This window comes from Leptodactylus fuscus, unplaced genomic scaffold (assembly GCF_031893055.1).
Source record: "Leptodactylus fuscus isolate aLepFus1 unplaced genomic scaffold, aLepFus1.hap2 HAP2_SCAFFOLD_114, whole genome shotgun sequence".
Classification (NCBI taxonomy): domain Eukaryota; kingdom Metazoa; phylum Chordata; class Amphibia; order Anura; family Leptodactylidae; genus Leptodactylus; species Leptodactylus fuscus.
The window spans coordinates 284,741-304,099 of record NW_027439967.1 but is presented as its reverse complement, the minus strand read 5'-3'; the positions used below and the strand labels follow the sequence as shown (position 1 = coordinate 304,099).

At 44.9% G+C, this 19,359-nt stretch overlaps 1 protein-coding gene across 1 annotated transcript; it reads left to right on the top strand.

Moving 5' to 3' along the window:
* The first annotated feature begins 374 nt into the window (after positions 1–374).
* On the top strand, positions 375–19,067 carry LOC142186715 (secreted Ly-6/uPAR-related protein 1-like). Its single transcript, XM_075261345.1, has 3 exons — positions 375–378; positions 1,048–1,167; positions 18,814–19,067. Exons 1-3 carry the CDS (start codon positions 375–377, stop codon positions 19,065–19,067), a joined length of 378 nt encoding a protein of 125 aa, XP_075117446.1.
* The last annotated feature ends 292 nt before the right edge of the window (positions 19,068–19,359 follow it).

Sequence of the window (19,359 nt, the reverse complement as noted above, 5' to 3'; positions counted from 1 at the left end):
TACCATGTACCTACCATGTACTTACCATGTACCTACCATGTACTTACCATGTACTTACCATGTACCTACCATGTACCTACCATGTACTTACCATGTACTTACCATGTACCTACCATGTACCTACCATGTACCTACCATGTACTTACCATGTACTTACCATGTACCTACCATGTACCTACCATGTACTTACCATGTACTTACCATGTACCTACCATGTACCTACCATGTACCTACCATGTACCTACCATGTACCTATCATGTACTTACCATGTACCTACCATGTACCTACCATGTACCTACCATGTACTTACCATGTACTGCAGGAACACTATAGAAGAGATCAGGTATGGGCAACATGGAGGCTGGATTGAACTATGAGTAAGGAACGATAAATAGTTCCGAAACGCGCCAGTTAAGCGGTTTTAATTCACGTTTTTCTACCTTTCTCACTATGTCGTCTTGTCAAGCTGTTCTCTGCTTTTTGCCTGTTGTGGCTTAATTTTATAAAAGCTATGAAATAAAGCCTTTTACACGGGTTTTACACGCCCATGAGCTGCGGATCCTTCAAACTACCTGTCTGGTCCCATCTTCTTTAAGAATAGAACTACTATAAGGGCTAGTTCACATGTGGGGCGCCCGTGTGGGTTATGACACAGAGAGAGCCGCGGCGAGCCGCAAATGAATGAGCCGACACAGGAGGGTGCTGCCGCTAGGTGGAAGCCGCAGTCCAGCGCGCCGCAGTTTCCACCTGAAGATAGGGCAGGTCGCTTCTTCTCTCCGCTAGCAGCAGCCCGGCGCTAGTGGAAAAGAGAAGCCCAGCGGTCTGAATCGACCTCCATTGTAAAGGGGCGGATGTTGAAGCGAAATCCTCTGTCAAAATCCGCCCCTTTGTTCACGTGTGAACGAGCCCTTACATGTTATCTATAGGGACCTATATATGTGATTCGGTTACTCCTGTATTATAGTCGTTCCTCGGCCGTGGTCTCAGGTTTGTTCTCTTTCCTTATGACGTCTTACGTTGCTCCTTCCCTTTCTTATCTCCTTCAGTTCAGTCTCTTCAGTGCTACTTCTGCTATGAAGCTACTCAAGTCCAGAACTGCAACCAAATAAAGGATTGTCCGGAGGAGGCGAAAGGCTGTAAGACGGTCACCGCCAGCCCGAACACCGGTGAGAATAAGACGCGCTCTCCATAAACAACCCGGATGTTAGGAATGTATTGTACAGCCACTAAAGATCCCGCACAACCCCCGCTGGGCTCCATCTATCACTCCCTTACGGTATGTTCATGGCGGAAAATGGAATCCGCGTGTGAACATACCGCGCAGCTAGCCGCGGTGGAATGCCTAGTGGCGACTGTATAATCTGTATGTAATGAGCTCCCCCTAGTGGCGACTGTATAATCTGTATGTAATGAGCTCCCCCTAGTGGTGACTGTATAATCTGTATGTAGTGAGCTCCCCCTTGTGGTGACTGTATAATCTGTATGTAGTGAGCTCCCTCTAGTGGTGACTGTATAATCTGTATGTAGTGAGCTTCCCCTAGTGGTGACTGTATAATCTGTATGTAGTGAGCGCCCCCTAGTGGTGACTGTATAATCTGTATGTAGTGAGCTCCCTCTAGTGGTGACTGTATAATCTGTATGTAGTGAGCTCCTCCTAGTGGTGACTGTATAATCTGTATGTAATGAGCTCCCCCTAGTGGTGACTGTATAATCTGTATGTAGTGAGCTCCCCCTTGTGGTGACTGTATAATCTGTATGTAGTGAGCTCCCTCTAGTGGTGACTGTATAATCTGTATGTAGTGAGCTTCCCCTAGTGGTGACTGTATAATCTGTATGTAGTGAGCTCCTCCTAGTGGTGACTGTATAATCTGTATGTAGTGAGCTCCCCCTAGTGGTGACTGTATAATCTGTATGTATTGAGCTCCTCCTAGTGGTGACTGTATAATCTGTATGTAATGAGCTCCTCCTAGTCGTGACTGTATAATCTGTATGTAGTGAGCTCTCCCTAGTGGTGACTGTATAATCTGTATGTAATGAGCTCCCCCTAGTGGTGACTGTATAATCTGTATGTAGTGAGCTCCTCCTAGTGGTGACTGTATAATCTGTATGTAGTGAGCTCCCTCTAGTGGTGACTGTATAATCTGTATGTAGTGAGCTTCCCCTAGTGGTGACTGTATAATCTGTATGTAGTGAGCTCCTCCTAGTGGTGACTGTATAATCTGTATGTAGTGAGCTCCCCCTAGTGGTGACTGTATAATCTGTATGTATTGAGCTCCTCCTAGTGGTGACTGTATAATCTGTATGTAATGAGCTCCTCCTAGTCGTGACTGTATAATCTGTATGTAGTGAGCTCTCCCTAGTGGTGACTGTATAATCTGTATGTAGTGAGCTCTCCCTAGTGGTGACTGTATAATCTGTATGTAGTGAGCTCCCCCTAGTGGTGACTGTATAATCTGGATGTAGTGAGCTCCCCCTAGTGGCGACTGTATAATCTGTATGTAATGAGCTCCCCCTAGTGGTGACTGTATAATCTGTATGTAGTGAGTACCCCCTAGTGGTGACTGTATAATCTGTATGTAGTGAGCTCCTCCTAGTGGTGACTGTATAATCTGTATGTAGTGAGCTCCCCCTAGTGGTGACTGTATAATCTGTATGTAGTGAGCTCCTCCTAGTGGTGACTGTATAATCTGTATGTAGTGAGCTCCTCCTAGTGGTGACTGTATAATCTGTATGTAGTGAGCTCCCCCTAGTGGTGACTGTATAATCTGTATGTAGTGAGCTCCTCCTAGTGGTGACTGTATAATCTGTATGTAATGAGCTCCTCCTAGTGGTGACTGTATAATCTGTATGTAATGAGCTCCCTCTAGTAGTGACTGTATAATCTGTATGTAGTGAGCTCCCCCTAGTGGTGACTGTATAATCTGTATGTAGTGAGCTCCCCCTAGTGGTGACTGTATAATCTGTATGTAGTGAGCTCCCCCTAGTGGTGACTGTATAATCTGTATGTAGTGAGCTCCCTCTAGTGGTGACTGTATAATCTGTATGTAGTGAGCTCCTCCTAGTGGTGACTGTATAATCTGTATGTAGTGAGCTCCCCCTAGTGGTGACTGTATAATCTGTATGTAGTGAGCTCCCCCTAGTGGTGACTGTATAATCTGTATGTAGTGAGCTCCTCCTAGTGGTGACTGTATAATCTGTATTTAGTGAGCTCCCCTAGTGGTGACTGTATAATCTGTATGTAGTGAGCTCCCCCTAGTGGTGACTGTATAATCTGTATGTAGTGAGCGCCCCCTAGTGGTGACTGTATAATCTGTATGTAGTGAGCTCCCTCTAGTGGTGACTGTATAATCTGTATGTAGTGAGCTCCCTCTAGTGGTGACTGTATAATCTGTATGTAGTGAGCGCCCCCTAGTGGTGACTGTATAATCTGTATGTAGTGAGCGCCCCCTAGTGGTGACTGTATAATCTGTATGTAGTGAGCGCCCCCTAGTGGTGACTGTATAATCTGTATGTAGTGAGCGCCCCCTAGTGGTGACTGTATAATGTGTATGCAGTGAGCACCCCCTAGTGGTGACTGTATAATCTGTATGTAGTGAGCACCCCCTAGTGGTGACTGTATAATCTGTATGTAGTGAGCGCCCCCTAGTGGTGACTGTATAATCTGTATGTAGTGAGGCCCCCTAGTGGTGACTGTATAATCTGTATGTAGTGAGCACCCCCTAGTGGTGACTGTATAATCAGTATGTAGTGAGCTCCTCCTAGTGGTGACTGTATAATCTGTATGTAGTGAGCTCCCCCTAGTGGTGACTGTATAATCTGTATGTAGTGAGCTCCTCCTAGTGGTGACTGTATAATGTGTATGTAGTGAGCGCCCCCTAGTGGTGACTGTATAATCTGTATGTAGTGAGCTCCCCCTAGTGGTGACTGTATAATCTGTATGTAGTGAGCTCCTTCTAGTGGTGACTGTATAATGTGTATGTAGTGAGCGCCCCCTAGTGGTGATTGTATAATCTGTATGTAGTGAGCTCCCCCTAGTGGTGACTGTATAATCTGTATGTAGTGAGCTCCCTCTAGTGGTGACTGTATAATCTGTATGTAGTGAGCTCCTCCTAGTGGTGACTGTATAATCTGTATGTAGTGAGCTCCTCCTAGTGGTGACTGTATAATCTGTATGTAGTGAGCTCCCTCTAGTGGTGACTGTATAATCTGTATGTAGTGAGCGCCCCCTAGTGGTTACTGTATAATTGTATAATCTGTATGTAGTGAGCTCCCCCTAGTGGTGACTGTATAATCTGTATGCAGTGAGCTCCCCCTAGTGGTGACTGTATAATCTGTATGTAGTGAGCTCCCCCTAGTGGTGACTGTATAATCTGTATGTAGTGAGCTCCTCCTAGTGGTGACTGTATAATCTGTATGTAGTGAGCTCCCTCTAGTGGTGACTGTATAATCTGTATGTAGTGAGCTCCCTCTAGTGGTGACTGTATAATCTGTATGTAGTGAGCTCCCCCTAGTGGTGACTGTATAATCTGTATGTAGTGAGCTCCCCCTAGTGGTGACTGTATAATCTGTATGTAGTGAGCTCCCTCTAGTGGTGACTGTATTATCTGTATGTAGTGAGCTCCCTCTAGTGGTGACTGTATAATCTGTATGTAGTGAGCTCCCTCTAGTGGTGACTATATAATCTGTATGTAGTGAGCTCCCCCTAGTGGTGACTGTATAATCTGTATGTAATGAGCTCCCTCTAGTGGTGACTGTATAATCTGTATGTAGTGAGCTCCTCCTAGTGGTGACTGTATAATCTGTATGTAGTGAGCTCCCCCTAGTGGTGACTGTATAATCTGTATGTAGTGAGCTCCTCCTAGTGGTGACTGTATAATCTGTATGTAGTGAGCTCCCTCTAGTGGTGACTGTATTATCTGTATGTAGTGAGCTCCCTCTAGTGGTGACTGTATAATCTGTATGTAATGAGCTCCTCCTAGTGGTGACTGTATAATCTGTATTTAGTGAGCTCCTCCTAGTGGTGACTGTATAATCTGTATGTAGTGAGCTCCTCCTAGTGGTGACTGTATAATCTGTATGTAGTGAGCTCCTCCTAGTGGTGACTGTATAATCTGTATTTAGTGAGCTCCCTCTAGTGGTGACTGTATAATCTGTATGTAATGCGCTCCCCCCAGTGGTTACTGTATAATCTGTATGTAGTGAGCTCCTCCTAGTGGTGACTGTATAATCTGTATGTAGTGAGCGCCCCCTAGTGGTGACTGTATAATCTGTATGTAGTGAGCGCCCCCTAGTGGTGACTGTATAATGTGTATGCAGTGAGCACCCCCTAGTGGTGACTGTATAATCTGTATGTAGTGAGCACCCCCTAGTGGTGACTGTATAATCTGTATGTAGTGAGCGCCCCCTAGTGGTGACTGTATAATCTGTATGTAGTGAGGCCCCCTAGTGGTGACTGTATAATCTGTATGTAGTGAGCACCCCCTAGTGGTGACTGTATAATCAGTATGTAGTGAGCTCCTCCTAGTGGTGACTGTATAATCTGTATGTAGTGAGCTCCCCCTAGTGGTGACTGTATAATCTGTATGTAGTGAGCTCCTCCTAGTGGTGACTGTATAATGTGTATGTAGTGAGCGCCCCCTAGTGGTGACTGTATAATCTGTATGTAGTGAGCTCCCCCTAGTGGTGACTGTATAATCTGTATGTAGTGAGCTCCTTCTAGTGGTGACTGTATAATGTGTATGTAGTGAGCGCCCCCTAGTGGTGATTGTATAATCTGTATGTAGTGAGCTCCCCCTAGTGGTGACTGTATAATCTGTATGTAGTGAGCTCCCTCTAGTGGTGACTGTATAATCTGTATGTAGTGAGCTCCTTCTAGTGGTGACTGTATAATGTGTATGTAGTGAGCGCCCCCTAGTGGTGATTGTATAATCTGTATGTAGTGAGCTCCCCCTAGTGGTGACTGTATAATCTGTATGTAGTGAGCTCCCCCTAGTGGTGACTGTATAATCTGTATGTAGTGAGCTCCTCCTAGTGGTGACTGTATAATCTGTATGTAGTGAGCTCCTCCTAGTGGTGACTGTATAATCTGTATGTAGTGAGCTCCTCCTAGTGGTGACTGTATAATCTGTATGTAGTGAGCTCCCCCTAGTGGTGACTGTATAATCTGTATGTAGTGAGCTCCCTCTAGTGGTGACTGTATAATCTGTATGTAGTGAGCTCCCCCTAGTGATGACTGTATAATCTGTATGTAGTGAGCTCCCTCTAGTGGTGACTGTATAATCTGTATGTAGTGAGCTCCCCCTAGTGGTGACTGTATAATCTGTATGTAGTGAGCTCCCCCTAGTGGTGACTGTATAATCTGTATGTAGTGAGCTCCCCCTAGTGGTGACTGTATAATCTGTATGTAGTGAGCGCCCCCTAGTGGTGACTGTATAATCTGTATGTAGTGAGCTCCCCCTAGTGGTGACTGTATAATCTGTATGTAGTGAGCGCCCCCTAGTGGTGACTGTATAATCTGTATGTAGTGAGCTCCCTCTAGTGGTGACTGTATAATCTGTATGTAGTGAGCTCCCTCTAGTGGTGACTGTATAATCTGTATGTAGTGAGCTCCCTCTTGTGGTGACTGTATAATCTGTATGTAGTGAGCGCCCCCTAGTGGTGACTGTATAATCTGTATGTAGTGAGCGCCCCCTAGTGGTGACTGTATAATCTGTATGTAGTGAGCGCCCCCTAGTGGTGACTGTATAATCTGTATGTAGTGAGCGCCCCCTAGTGGTGACTGTATAATGTGTATGCAGTGAGCACCCCCTAGTGGTGACTGTATAATCTGTATGTAGTGAGCACCCCCTAGTGGTGACTGTATAATCTGTATGTAGTGAGCGCCCCCTAGTGGTGACTGTATAATCTGTATGTAGTGAGGCCCCCTAGTGGTGACTGTATAATCTGTATGTAGTGAGCACCCCCTAGTGGTGACTGTATAATCAGTATGTAGTGAGCATCTCCTAGTGGTGACTGTATAATCTGTATGTAGTGAGCTCCCCCTAGTGGTGACTGTATAATCTGTATGTAGTGAGCTCCTCCTAGTGGTGACTGTATAATCTGTATGTAGTGAGCTCCCCCTAGTGGTGACTGTATAATCTGTATGTAGTGAGCTCCTCCTAGTGGTGACTGTATAATCTGTATGTAGTGAGCTCCCTCTAGTGGTGACTGTATTATCTGTATGTAGTGAGCTCCCTCTAGTGGTGACTGTATAATCTGTATGTAATGAGCTCCTCCTAGTGGTGACTGTATAATCTGTATTTAGTGAGCTCCTCCTAGTGGTGACTGTATAATCTGTATGTAGTGAGCTCCTCCTAGTGGTGACTGTATAATCTGTATGTAGTGAGCTCCTCCTAGTGGTGACTGTATAATCTGTATTTAGTGAGCTCCCTCTAGTGGTGACTGTATAATCTGTATGTAGTGAGCTCCTCCTAGTGGTGACTGTATAATCTGTATGTAGTGAGCTCCTCCTAGTGGTGACTGTATAATTTGTATGTAGTGAGCTCCTCCTAGTGGTGACTGTATAATCTGTATGTAGTGAGCTCCCCCTAGTGGTGACTGTATTATCTGTAAGTAGTGAGCTCCCCCTAGTGGTGACTGTATAATCTGTATGTAGTGAGCTCATCCTAGTGGTGACTGTATAATCTGTATGTAGTGAGCTCCTCCTAGTGGTGACTGTATAATCTGTATGTAGTGAGCTCCTCCTAGTGGTGACTGTATAATCTGTATGTAGTGAGCTCCTCCTAGTGGTGACTGTATAATCTGTATGTAGTGAGCTCCCTCTAGTGGTGACTGTATAATCTGTATGTAATGCGCTCCCCCCAGTGGTTACTGTATAATCTGTATGTAGTGAGCTCCTCCTAGTGGTGACTGTATAATCTGTATGTAGTGAGCTCCCTCTAGTGGTGACTGTATAATCTGTATGTAATGAGCTCCTCCTAGTGGTGACTGTATAATCTGTATGTTATGAGCTCCCCCTAGTGGTGACTGTATAATCTGTATGTAGTGAGCTCCTCCTAGTGGTGACTGTATAATCTGTATGTAGTGAGCTCCTCCTAGTGGTGACTGTATAATTTGTATGTAGTGAGCTCCTCCTAGTGGTGACTGTATAATCTGTATGTAGTGAGCTCCCCCTAGTGGTGACTGTATTATCTGTATGTAGTGAGCTCCCCCTAGTGGTGACTGTATAATCTGTATGTAGTGAGCTCCTCCTAGTGGTGACTGTATAATCTGTATGTAGTGAGCTCCTCCTAGTGGTGACTGTATAATCTGTATGTAGTGAGCTCCTCCTAGTGGTGACTGTATAATCTGTATGTAGTGAGCTCCCTCTAGTCGTGACTGTATAATCTGTATCTAGTGAGCTCCCTCTAGTGGTGACTGTATAATCTGTATGTAGTGAGCTCCCTCTAGTGGTGACTATATAATCTGTATGTAGTGAGCTCCCCCTAGTGGTGACTGTATAATCTGTATGTAGTGAGCTCCTCCTAGTGGTGACTGTATAATCTGTATGTAGTGAGCTCCCTCTAGTGGTGACTGTATTATCTGTATGTAGTGAGCTCCCTCTAGTGGTGACTGTATAATCTGTATGTAATGAGCTCCTCCTAGTGGTGACTGTATCATCTGTATTTAGTGAGCTCCTCCTAGTGGTGACTGTATAATCTGTATGTAGTGAGCTCCTCCTAGTGGTGACTGTATAATCTGTATGTAGTGAGCTCCTCCTAGTGGTGACTGTATAATCTGTATTTAGTGAGCTCCCTCTAGTGGTGACTGTATAATCTGTATGTAATGCGCTCCCCCCAGTGGTTACTGTATAATCTGTATGTAGTGAGCTCCTCCTAGTGGTGACTGTATAATCTGTATTTAGTGAGCTCCTCCTAGTGGTGACTGTATAATCTGTATGTAGTGAGCTCCTCCTAGTGGTGACTGTATAATCTGTATGTAGTGAGCTCCCTCTAGTGGTGACTGTATTATCTGTATGTAGTGAGCTCCCCCTAGTGGTGACTGTATAATCTGTATGTAGTGAGCTCCTCCTAGTGTTGACTGTATAATCTGTATTTAGTGAGCTCCTTCTAGTGGTGACTGTATAATCTGTATGTAGTGAGCTCCTCCTAGTGGTGACTGTATAATCTGTATGTAGTGAGCTCCTCCTAGTGGTGACTGTATAATCTGTATTTAGTGAGCTCTCTCTAGTGGTGACTGTATAATCTGTATGTAATGCGCTCCCCCCAGTGGTTACTGTATAATCTGTATGTAGTGAGCTCCTCCTAGTGGTGACTGTATAATCTGTATGTAGTGAGCTCCCTCTAGTGGTGACTGTATAATCTGTATGTAATGAGCTCCTCCTAGTGGTGACTGTATAATCTGTATGTTATGAGCTCCCCCTAGTGGTGACTGTATAATCTGTATGTAGTGAGCTCCTCCTAGTGGTGACTGTATAATCTGTATGTAGTGAGCTCCTCCTAGTGGTGACTGTATAATTTGTATGTAGTGAGCTCCTCCTAGTGGTGACTGTATAATTTGTATGTAGTGAGCTCCTCCTAGTGGTGACTGTATAATCTGTATGTAGTGAGCTCCCCCTAGTGGTGACTGTATTATCTGTATGTAGTGAGCTCCCCCTAGTGGTGACTGTATAATCTGTATGTAGTGAGCTCCTCCTATTGGTGACTGTATAATCTGTATGTAGTGAGCTCCCCCTAGTGGTGACTGTATAATCTGTATATAGTGAGCTCCTGCTAGTGGTGACTGTATAATTTGTATGTAGTGAGCTCCTCCTAGTGGTGACTGTATAATCTGTATGTAGTGAGCTCCTCCTATTGGTGACTGTATAATCTGTATGTAGTGAGCTCCCCCTAGTGGTGACTGTATAATCTGTATATAGTGAGCTCCTCCTAGTGGTGACTGTATAATTTGTATGTAGTGAGCTCTCCCTAGTGGTGACTGTATAATCTGTATGTAGTGAGCTCCTCCTAGTGGTGACTGTATAATCTGTATGTAGTGAGCTCCTCCTAGTGGTGACTGTATAATCTGTATGTAGTGAGCTCCTCCTAGTGGTGACTGTATAATTTGTATGTAGTGAGCTCCTCCTAGTGGTGACTGTATAATCTGTATGTAGTGAGCTCCTCCTAGTGGTGACTGTATAATCTGTATGTAGTGAGCTCCTCCTAGTGGTGACTGTATAATCTGTATGTAGTGAGCTCCCCCTAGTGGTGACTGTATAATCTGTATGTAGTGAGCTCCCTCTAGTGGTGACTGTATAATCTGTATGTAGTGAGCTCCCCCTAGTGATGACTGTATAATCTGTATGTAGTGAGCTCCCTCTAGTGGTGACTGTATAATCTGTATGTAGTGAGCTCCCCCTAGTGGTGACTGTATAATCTGTATGTAGTGAGCTCCCTCTAGTGGTGACTGTATAATCTGTATGTAGTGAGCTCCCCCTAGTGGTGACTGTATAATCTGTATGTAGTGAGCTCCCCCTAGTGGTGACTGTATAATCTGTATGTAGTGAGCTCCCCCTAGTGGTGACTGTATAATCTGTATGTAGTGAACGCCCCCTAGTGGTGACTGTATAATCTGTATGTAGTGAGCTCCCTCTAGTGGTGACTGTATAATCTGTATGTAGTGAGCTCCCTCTAGTGGTGACTGTATAATCTGTATGTAGTGAGCTCCCTCTTGTGGTGACTGTATAATCTGTATGTAGTGAGCGCCCCCTAGTGGTGACTGTATAATCTGTATGTAGTGAGCGCCCCCTAGTGGTGACTGTATAATCTGTATGTAGTGAGCGCCCCCTAGTGGTGACTGTATAATCTGTATGTAGTGAGCGCCCCCTAGTGGTGACTGTATAATGTGTATGCAGTGAGCACCCCCTAGTGGTGACTGTATAATCTGTATGTAGTGAGCACCCCCTAGTGGTGACTGTATAATCTGTATGTAGTGAGCGCCCCCTAGTGGTGACTGTATAATCTGTATGTAGTGAGGCCCCCTAGTGGTGACTGTATAATCTGTATGTAGTGAGCACCCCCTAGTGGTGACTGTATAATCAGTATGTAGTGAGCTCCTCCTAGTGGTAACTGTATAATCTGTATGTAGTGAGCTCCTCCTAGTGGTGACTGTATAATGTGTATGTAGTGAGCGCCCCCTAGTGGTGACTGTATAATCTGTATGTAGTGAGCTCCCCCTAGTGGTGACTGTATAATCTGTATGTAGTGAGCTCCTTCTAGTGGTGACTGTATAATGTGTATGTAGTGAGCGCCCCCTAGTGGTGATTGTATAATCTGTATGTAGTGAGCTCCCCCTAGTGGTGACTGTATAATCTGTATGTAGTGAGCTCCCTCTAGTGGTGACTGTATAATCTGTATGTAGTGAGCGCCCCCTAGTGGTTACTGTATAATCTGTATGTAGTGAGCTCCCCCTAGTGGTGACTGTATAATCTGTATGTAGTGAGCTCCCCCTAGTGGTGACTGTATAATCTGTATGTAGTGAGCTCCCCCTAGTGGTGACTGTATAATCTGTATGTAGTGAGCTCCTCCTAGTGGTGACTGTATAATCTGTATGTAGTGAGCTCCCTCTAGTGATGACTGTATAATCTGTATGTAGTGAGCTCCCTCTAGTGGTGACTGTATAATCTGTATGTAGTGAGCTCCCCCTAGTGGTGACTGTATAATGTGTATGCAGTGAGCACCCCCTAGTGGTGACTGTATAATCTGTATGTAGTGAGCTCCCCCTAGTGGTGACTGTATAATCTGTATGTAGTGAGCTCCCCCTAGTGGTGACTGTATAATCTGTATGTAGTGAGCTCCCTCTAGTGGTGACTGTATTATCTGTATGTAGTGAGCTCCTCCTAGTGGTGACTGTATAATCTGTATGTAGTGAGTTCCTCCTAGTGGTGACTGTATAATCTGTATGTAGTGAGCTCCTCCTAGTGGTGACTGTATAATTTGTATGTAGTGAGCTCCTCCTAGTGGTGACTGTATAATCTGTATGTAGTGAGCTCCTCCTAGTGGTGACTGTATAATCTGTATGTAGTGAGCTCCTCCTAGTGGTGACTGTATAATCTGTATGTAGTGAGCTCCCCCTAGTGGTGACTGTATAATCTGTATGTAGTGAGCTCCCTCTAGTGGTGACTGTATAATCTGTATGTAGTGAGCTCCTCCTAGTGGTGACTGTATAATCTGTATTTAGTGAGCTCCTCCTAGTGGTGACTGTATAATCTGTATGTAGTGAGCTCCTCCTAGTGGTGACTGTATAATCTGTATGTAGTGAGCTCCTCCTAGTGGTGACTGTATAATCTGTATTTAGTGAGCTCCCTCTAGTGGTGACTGTATAATCTGTATGTAATGCGCTCCCCCCAGTGGTTACTGTATAATCTGTATGTAGTGAGCTCCTCCTAGTGGTGACTGTATAATCTGTATGTAGTGAGCTCCCTCTAGTGGTGACTGTATAATCTGTATGTAATGAGCTCCTCCTAGTGGTGACTGTATAATCTGTATGTTATGAGCTCCCCCTAGTGGTGACTGTATAATCTGTATGTAGTGAGCTCCTCCTAGTGGTGACTGTATAATCTGTATGTAGTGAGCTCCTCCTAGTGGTGACTGTATAATCTGTATGTAGTGAGCTCCTCCTAGTGGTGACTGTATAATCTGTATGTAGTGAGCACCCCCTAGTGGTGACTGTATAATCTGTATGTAGTGAGCGCCCCCTAGTGGTGACTGTATAATCTGTATGTAGTGAGGCCCCCTAGTGGTGACTGTATAATCTGTATGTAGTGAGCACCCCCTAGTGGTGACTGTATAATCAGTATGTAGTGAGCTCCTCCTAGTGGTGACTGTATAATCTGTATGTAGTGAGCTCCTCCTAGTGGTGACTGTATAATCTGTATGTAGTGAGCTCCTCCTAGTGGTGACTGTATAATGTGTATGTAGTGAGCGCCCCCTAGTGGTGACTGTATAATCTGTATGTAGTGAGCTCCCCCTAGTGGTGACTGTATAATCTGTATGTAGTGAGCTCCTTCTAGTGGTGACTGTATAATGTGTATGTAGTGAGCGCCCCCTAGTGGTGATTGTATAATCTGTATGTAGTGAGCTCCCCCTAGTGGTGACTGTATAATCTGTATGTAGTGAGCTCCCTCTAGTGGTGACTGTATAATCTGTATGTAGTGAGCTCCTCCTAGTGGTGACTGTATAATCTGTATGTAGTGAGCGCCCCCTAGTGGTTACTGTATAATCTGTATGTAGTGAGCTCCCCCTAGTGGTGACTGTATAATCTGTATGTAGTGAGCTCCTCCTAGTGGTGACTGTATAATCTGTATATAGTGAGCTCCCCCTAGTGGTGACTGTATAATCTGTATGTAGTGAGCTCCCCCTAGTGGTGACTGTATAATCTGTATGTAGTGAGCTCCTCCTAGTGGTGACTGTATAATCTGTATGTAGTGAGCTCCCTCTAGTGGTGACTGTATAATCTGTATGTAGTGAGCTCCCTCTAGTGGTGACTGTATAATCTGTATGTAGTGAGCTCCCCCTAGTGGTGACTGTATAATGTGTATGCAGTGAGCACCCCCTAGTGGTGACTGTATAATCTGTATGTAGTGAGCTCCCCCTAGTGGTGACTGTATAATCTGTATGTAGTGAGCTCCCCCTAGTGGTGACTGTATAATCTGTATGTAGTGAGCTCCCTCTAGTGGTGACTGTATTATCTGTATGTAGTGAGCTCCCTCTAGTGGTGACTGTATAATCTGTATGTAGTGAGCTCCCTCTAGTGGTGACTGTATAATCTGTATCTAGTGAGCTCCCTCTAGTGGTGACTGTATAATCTGTATGTAGTGAGCTCCCTCTAGTGGTGACTATATAATCTGTATGTAGTGAGCTCCCCCTAGTGGTGACTGTATAATCTGTATGTAGTGAGCTCCTCCTAGTGGTGACTGTATAATCTGTATGTAGTGAGCTCCCTCTAGTGGTGACTGTATTATCTGTATGTAGTGAGCTCCTCCTAGTGGTGACTGTATAATCTGTATGTAGTGAGCTCCTCCTAGTGGTGACTGTATAATCTGTATTTAGTGAGCTCCTCCTAGTGGTGACTGTATAATCTGTATGTAGTGAGCTCCTCCTAGTGGTGACTGTATAATCTGTATGTAGTGAGCTCCTCCTAGTGGTGACTGTATAATCTGTATTTAGTGAGCTCCCTCTAGTGGTGACTGTATAATCTGTATGTAATGCGCTCCCCCCAGTGGTTACTGTATAATCTGTATGTAGTGAGCTCCTCCTAGTGGTGACTGTATAATCTGTATGTAGTGAGCTCCCTCTAGTGGTGACTGTATAATCTGTATGTAATGAGCTCCTCCTAGTGGTGACTGTATAATCTGTATGTTATGAGCTCCCCCTAGTGGTGACTGTATAATCTGTATGTAGTGAGCTCCTCCTAGTGGTGACTGTATAATCTGTATGTAGTGAGCTCCTCCTAGTGGTGACTGTATAATCTGTATGTAGTGAGCTCCTCCTAGTGGTGACTGTATAATCTGTATGTAGTGAGCTCCTCCTAGTGGTGACTGTATAATCTGTATGTAGTGAGCTCCCTCTAGTGGTGACTGTATAATCTGTATCTAGTGAGCTCCCTCTAGTGGTGACTGTATAATCTGTATGTAGTGAGCTCCCTCTAGTGGTGACTATATAATCTGTATGTAGTGAGCTCCCCCTAGTGGTGACTGTATAATCTGTATGTAGTGAGCTCCTCCTAGTGGTGACTGTATAATCTGTATGTAGTGAGCTCCCTCTAGTGGTGACTGTATAATCTGTATGTAATGAGCTCCTCCTAGTGGTGACTGTATAATCTGTATTTAGTGAGCTCCTCCTAGTGGTGACTGTATAATCTGTATGTAGTGAGCTCCTCCTAGTGGTGACTGTATAATCTGTATTTAGTGAGCTCCCTCTAGTGGTGACTGTATAATCTGTATGTAATGCGCTCCCCCCAGTGGTTACTGTATAATCTGTATGTAGTGAGCTCCTCCTAGTGGTGACTGTATAATTTGTATGTAGTGAGCTCCTCCTAGTGGTGACTGTATAATCTGTATGTAGTGAGCTCTCCCTAGTGGTGACTGTATAATCTGTATGTAGTGAGCTCCTCCTAGTGGTGACTGTATAATCTGTATGTAGTGAGCTCCCTCTAGTGGTGACTGTATAATCTGTATGTAGTGAGCTCCCTCTAGTGGTGACTGTATAATCTGTATGTAGTGAGCTCCTCCTAGTGGGGACTGTATAATCTGTATGTAGTGAGCTCCTCCTAGTGGGGACTGTATAATCTGTATGTAGTGAGCTCCCTCTAGTGGTGACTGTATAATCTGTATGTAGTGAGCTCCTCCTAGTGGTGACTGTATAATCTGTATGTAGTGAGCTCCTCCTAGTGGGGACTGTATAATCTGTATGTAGTGAGCTCCCCCTAGTGGTGACTGTATAATCTGTATGTAGTGAGCTCCTCCTAGTGGTGACTGTATAATCTGTATGTAGTGAGCTCCTCCTAGTGGTGACTGTATAATCTGTATGTAGTGAGCTCCTCCTAGTGGTGACTGTATAATCTGTATGTAGTGAGCTCCTCCTAGTGGTGACTGTATAATCTGTATGTAGTGAGCTCCCCCTAGTGGTGACTGTATAATCTGTATGTAGTGAGCTCCCCCTAGTGATGACTGTATAATCTGTATGTAGTGAGCTCCCTCTAGTGGTGACTGTATAATCTGTATGTAGTGAGCTCCCCCTAGTGGTGACTGTATAATCTGTATGTAGTGAGCTCCCTCTAGTGGTGACTGTATAATCTGTATGTAGTGAGCTCCCCCTAGTGGTGACTGTATAATCTGTATGTAGTGAGCTCCCCCTAGTGGTGACTGTATAATCTGTATGCAGTGAGCTCCTCCTAGTGGTGACTGTATAATCTGGATGTAGTGAGCTCCCCCTAGTGGTGACTGTATAATCTGTATGTAGTGAGCTCCCTCTAGTGGTGACTGTATAATCTGTATGTAGTGAGCTCCCCCTAGTGGTGACTGTATCATCTGTATGTAGTGAGCTCCTCCTAGTGGTGACTGTATAATCTGTATGTAGTGAGCTCCCACTAGTGGTGACTGTATAATCTGTATGTAGTGAGCTCCTCCTAGTAGTGTCTGTATAATCTGTATGTAGTGAGCTCCTCCTAGTGGTGAATGTATAATCTGTATGCAGTGAGCTCCCCCTAGTGGTGACTGTATAATCTGTATGTAGTGAGCTCCCCCTAGTGGTGACTGTATAATCTGTATGTAGTGAGCTCCCTCTAGTGGTGACTGTATAATCTGTATGTAGTGAGCTCCTCCTAGTGGTGACTGTATAATCTGTATGTAGTGAGCTCCTCCTAGTGGTGACTGTATAATCTGTATGTAGTGAGCTTCTCCTAGTGCTGTCTGTATAATCTGTATGTAGTGAGCTCCTCCTAGTGGTGACTGTATAATCTGTATGTAGTGAGCTCCCTCTAGTGGTGACTGTATAATCTGTATGTAGTGAGCTCCTCCTAGTGGTGACTGTATAAACTGTATGTAGTGAGCTCCTCCTAGTGGTGACTATATAATCTGTATGTAGTGAGCTCCTCCTAGTGGTGACTGTATAATCTGTATGTAGTGAGCTCCTCCTAGTGGTGACTGTATAATCTGTATGTAGTGAGCTCCCCCTAGTGGTGACTGTATAATCTGTATGTAGTGAGCTCCCTCTAGTGGTGACTGTATAATCTGTATGTAGTGAGCTCCCTCTAGTGGTGACTGTATAATCTGTATGTAGTGAGCTCCTCCTAGTGGTGACTGTATAATCTGTATGTAGTGAGCTCCCCCTAGTGGTGACTGTATAATCTGTATGTAGTGAGCTCCTCCTAGTGGTGACTGTATAATCTGTATGTAGTGAGCTCCCCCTAGTGGTGACTGTATAATCTGTATGTAGTGAGCTCCCTCTAGTGGTGACTGTATAATCTGTATGTAGTGAGCTCCCCCTAGTGGTGACTGTATAATCTGTATGTAGTGAGCTCCCTCTAGTGGTGACTGTATAATCTGTATGTAGTGAGCTCCCCCTAGTGGTGACTGTATAATCTGTATGTAGTGAGCTCCTCCTAGTGGTGACTGTATAATCTGTATGTAGTGAGCTCCCCCTAGTGGTGACTGTATAATCTGTATGTAGTGAGCTCCCCCTAGTGGTGACTGTATAATCTATATGTAGTGAGCTCCCCCTAGTGGTGACTGTATAATCTGTATGTAGTGAGCTCCTCCTAGTGGTGACTGTATAATCTGTATGTAGTGAGCTCCCCCTAGTGGTGACTGTATAATCTGTAGGTAGTGAGCTCCCCCTAGTGGTGACTGTATAATCTGTATGTAGTGAGCGCCCCCTAGTGGTGACTGTATAATCTGTATGTAGTGGCTCCCTCTAGTGGTGACTGTATAATCTGTATGTAGTGAGCTCCCCCTAGTGGTGACTGTATAATCTGTATGTAGTGAGCTCCCCCCTAGTGGTGACTGTATAATCTGTATGTAGTGAGCTCCCTCCTAGTGGTGACTGTATAATCTGTATGTAGTGAGCTCCTCCTAGTGGTGACTGTATAATCTGTATGTAGTGAGCTCCTCCTAGTGGTGACTGTATAATCTGTATGTAGTGAGCTCCCCCTAGTGGTGACTGTATAATCTGTAGGTAGTGAGCTCCCCCTAGTGGTGACTGTATAATCTGTATGTAGTGAGCGCCCCCTAGTGGTGACTGTATAATCTGTATGTAGTGGCTCCCTCTAGTGGTGACTGTATAATCTGTATGTAGTGAGCTCCCCCTAGTGGTGACTGTATAATCTGTATGTAGTGAGCTCCCCCTAGTGGTGACTGTATAATCTGTATGTAGTGAGCTCCCTCTAGTGGTGACTGTATAATCTGTATGTAGTGAGCTCCCCCTAGTGGTGACTGTATAATCTGTATGTAGTGAGCTCCCTCTAGTGGTGACTGTATAATCTGTATGTAGTGAGCTCCCCCTAGTGGTGACTGTATAATCTGTATGTAGTGAGCTCCTCCTAGTGGTGACTGTATAATCTGTATGTAGTGAGCTCCCCCTAGTGGTGACTGTATAATCTGTATGTAGTGAGCTCCCCCTAGTGGTGACTGTATAATCTATATGTAGTGAGCTCCCCCTAGTGGTGACTGTATAATCTGTATGTAGTGAGCTCCTCCTAGTGGTGACTGTATAATCTGTATGTAGTGAGCCCCCCCTAGTGGTGACTGTATAATCTGTATGTAGTGAGCTCCCTCTAGTGGTGACTGTATAATCTGTATGTAGTGAGCGCCCCCTAGTGGTTACTGTATAATCTGTATGTAGTGAGCTCCCCCTAGTGGTGACTGTATAATCTGTATGTAGTGGCTCCCTCTAGTGGTGACTGTATAATCTGTATGTAGTGAGCTCCCCCTAGTGGTGACTGTATAATCTGTATGTAGTGAGCTCCCCCCTAGTGGTGACTGTATAATCTGTATGTAGTGAGCTCCTCCTAGTGGTGACTGTATAATCTGTATGTAGTGAGCTCCCTCTAGTGGTGACTGTATAATCTGTATGTAGTGAGCTCCTCCTAGTGGTGACTGTACAATCTGTATGTAGTGAGCTCCTCCTAGTGGTGACTGTATAATCTGTATGTAGTGAGCTCCCTCTAGTGGTGACTGTATAATCTGTATGTAGTGAGCTCCCCCTAGTGGTGACTGTAACATATTATTGTTCTCTGTTGGGGGCATCTGAGTAATATGGTGTCTTTCCTGTTTGCAGGCTATCCCTTTGTGTCTGGCGTAGAGCTCGTGACCAGGGACTGCGCTGACAATTGCTTCCAGAGCGATTTCGGGGCCCTCGGTCAGGAGAATATGGTGTACTGCTGCCAAGGGAACCTGTGTAACCACCTGTATGAGCTTTACACAAACTTCACCGGTCACACCCCGAATAATTCTGATGGTCTCTTGATGGGCGGTGTTTCCTTAGGACTCATCACCAGCTTGGCCTTACTCAGCCTTGGACTCTCCATGTAGCTGTCCGGTCACTTTGGTATCACTGAAACTGGAGAGAGATAGGATGGTCCTAAAATGTGCTGCAGGGCATTGCTGGGGAGCGATGGGGGAGGGGGCAACCAGGCTATACCCTGTGCCCGCTCTCTATAAACCATGGCCATGACCCGTCTTACCTATGCGCACATTCACACCTGGCACTGTTTACTGACTGTTATATATAATAAATTATACTACAAATCGCAGCCGTCCTCAGATTCACTGAATTCCTTGTAAATCCTTCTCCAAGCGCCCTCACAATGAATAAGCTGGGACA

Coding starts and splice junctions, on each gene's coding strand:
- LOC142186715 (XM_075261345.1), top strand. Junction 1,168..18,813: donor CACCGCCAGCCCGAACACCG/GTGAGAATAAGA, acceptor TCCTGTTTGCAG/GCTATCCCTTTGTGTCTGGC.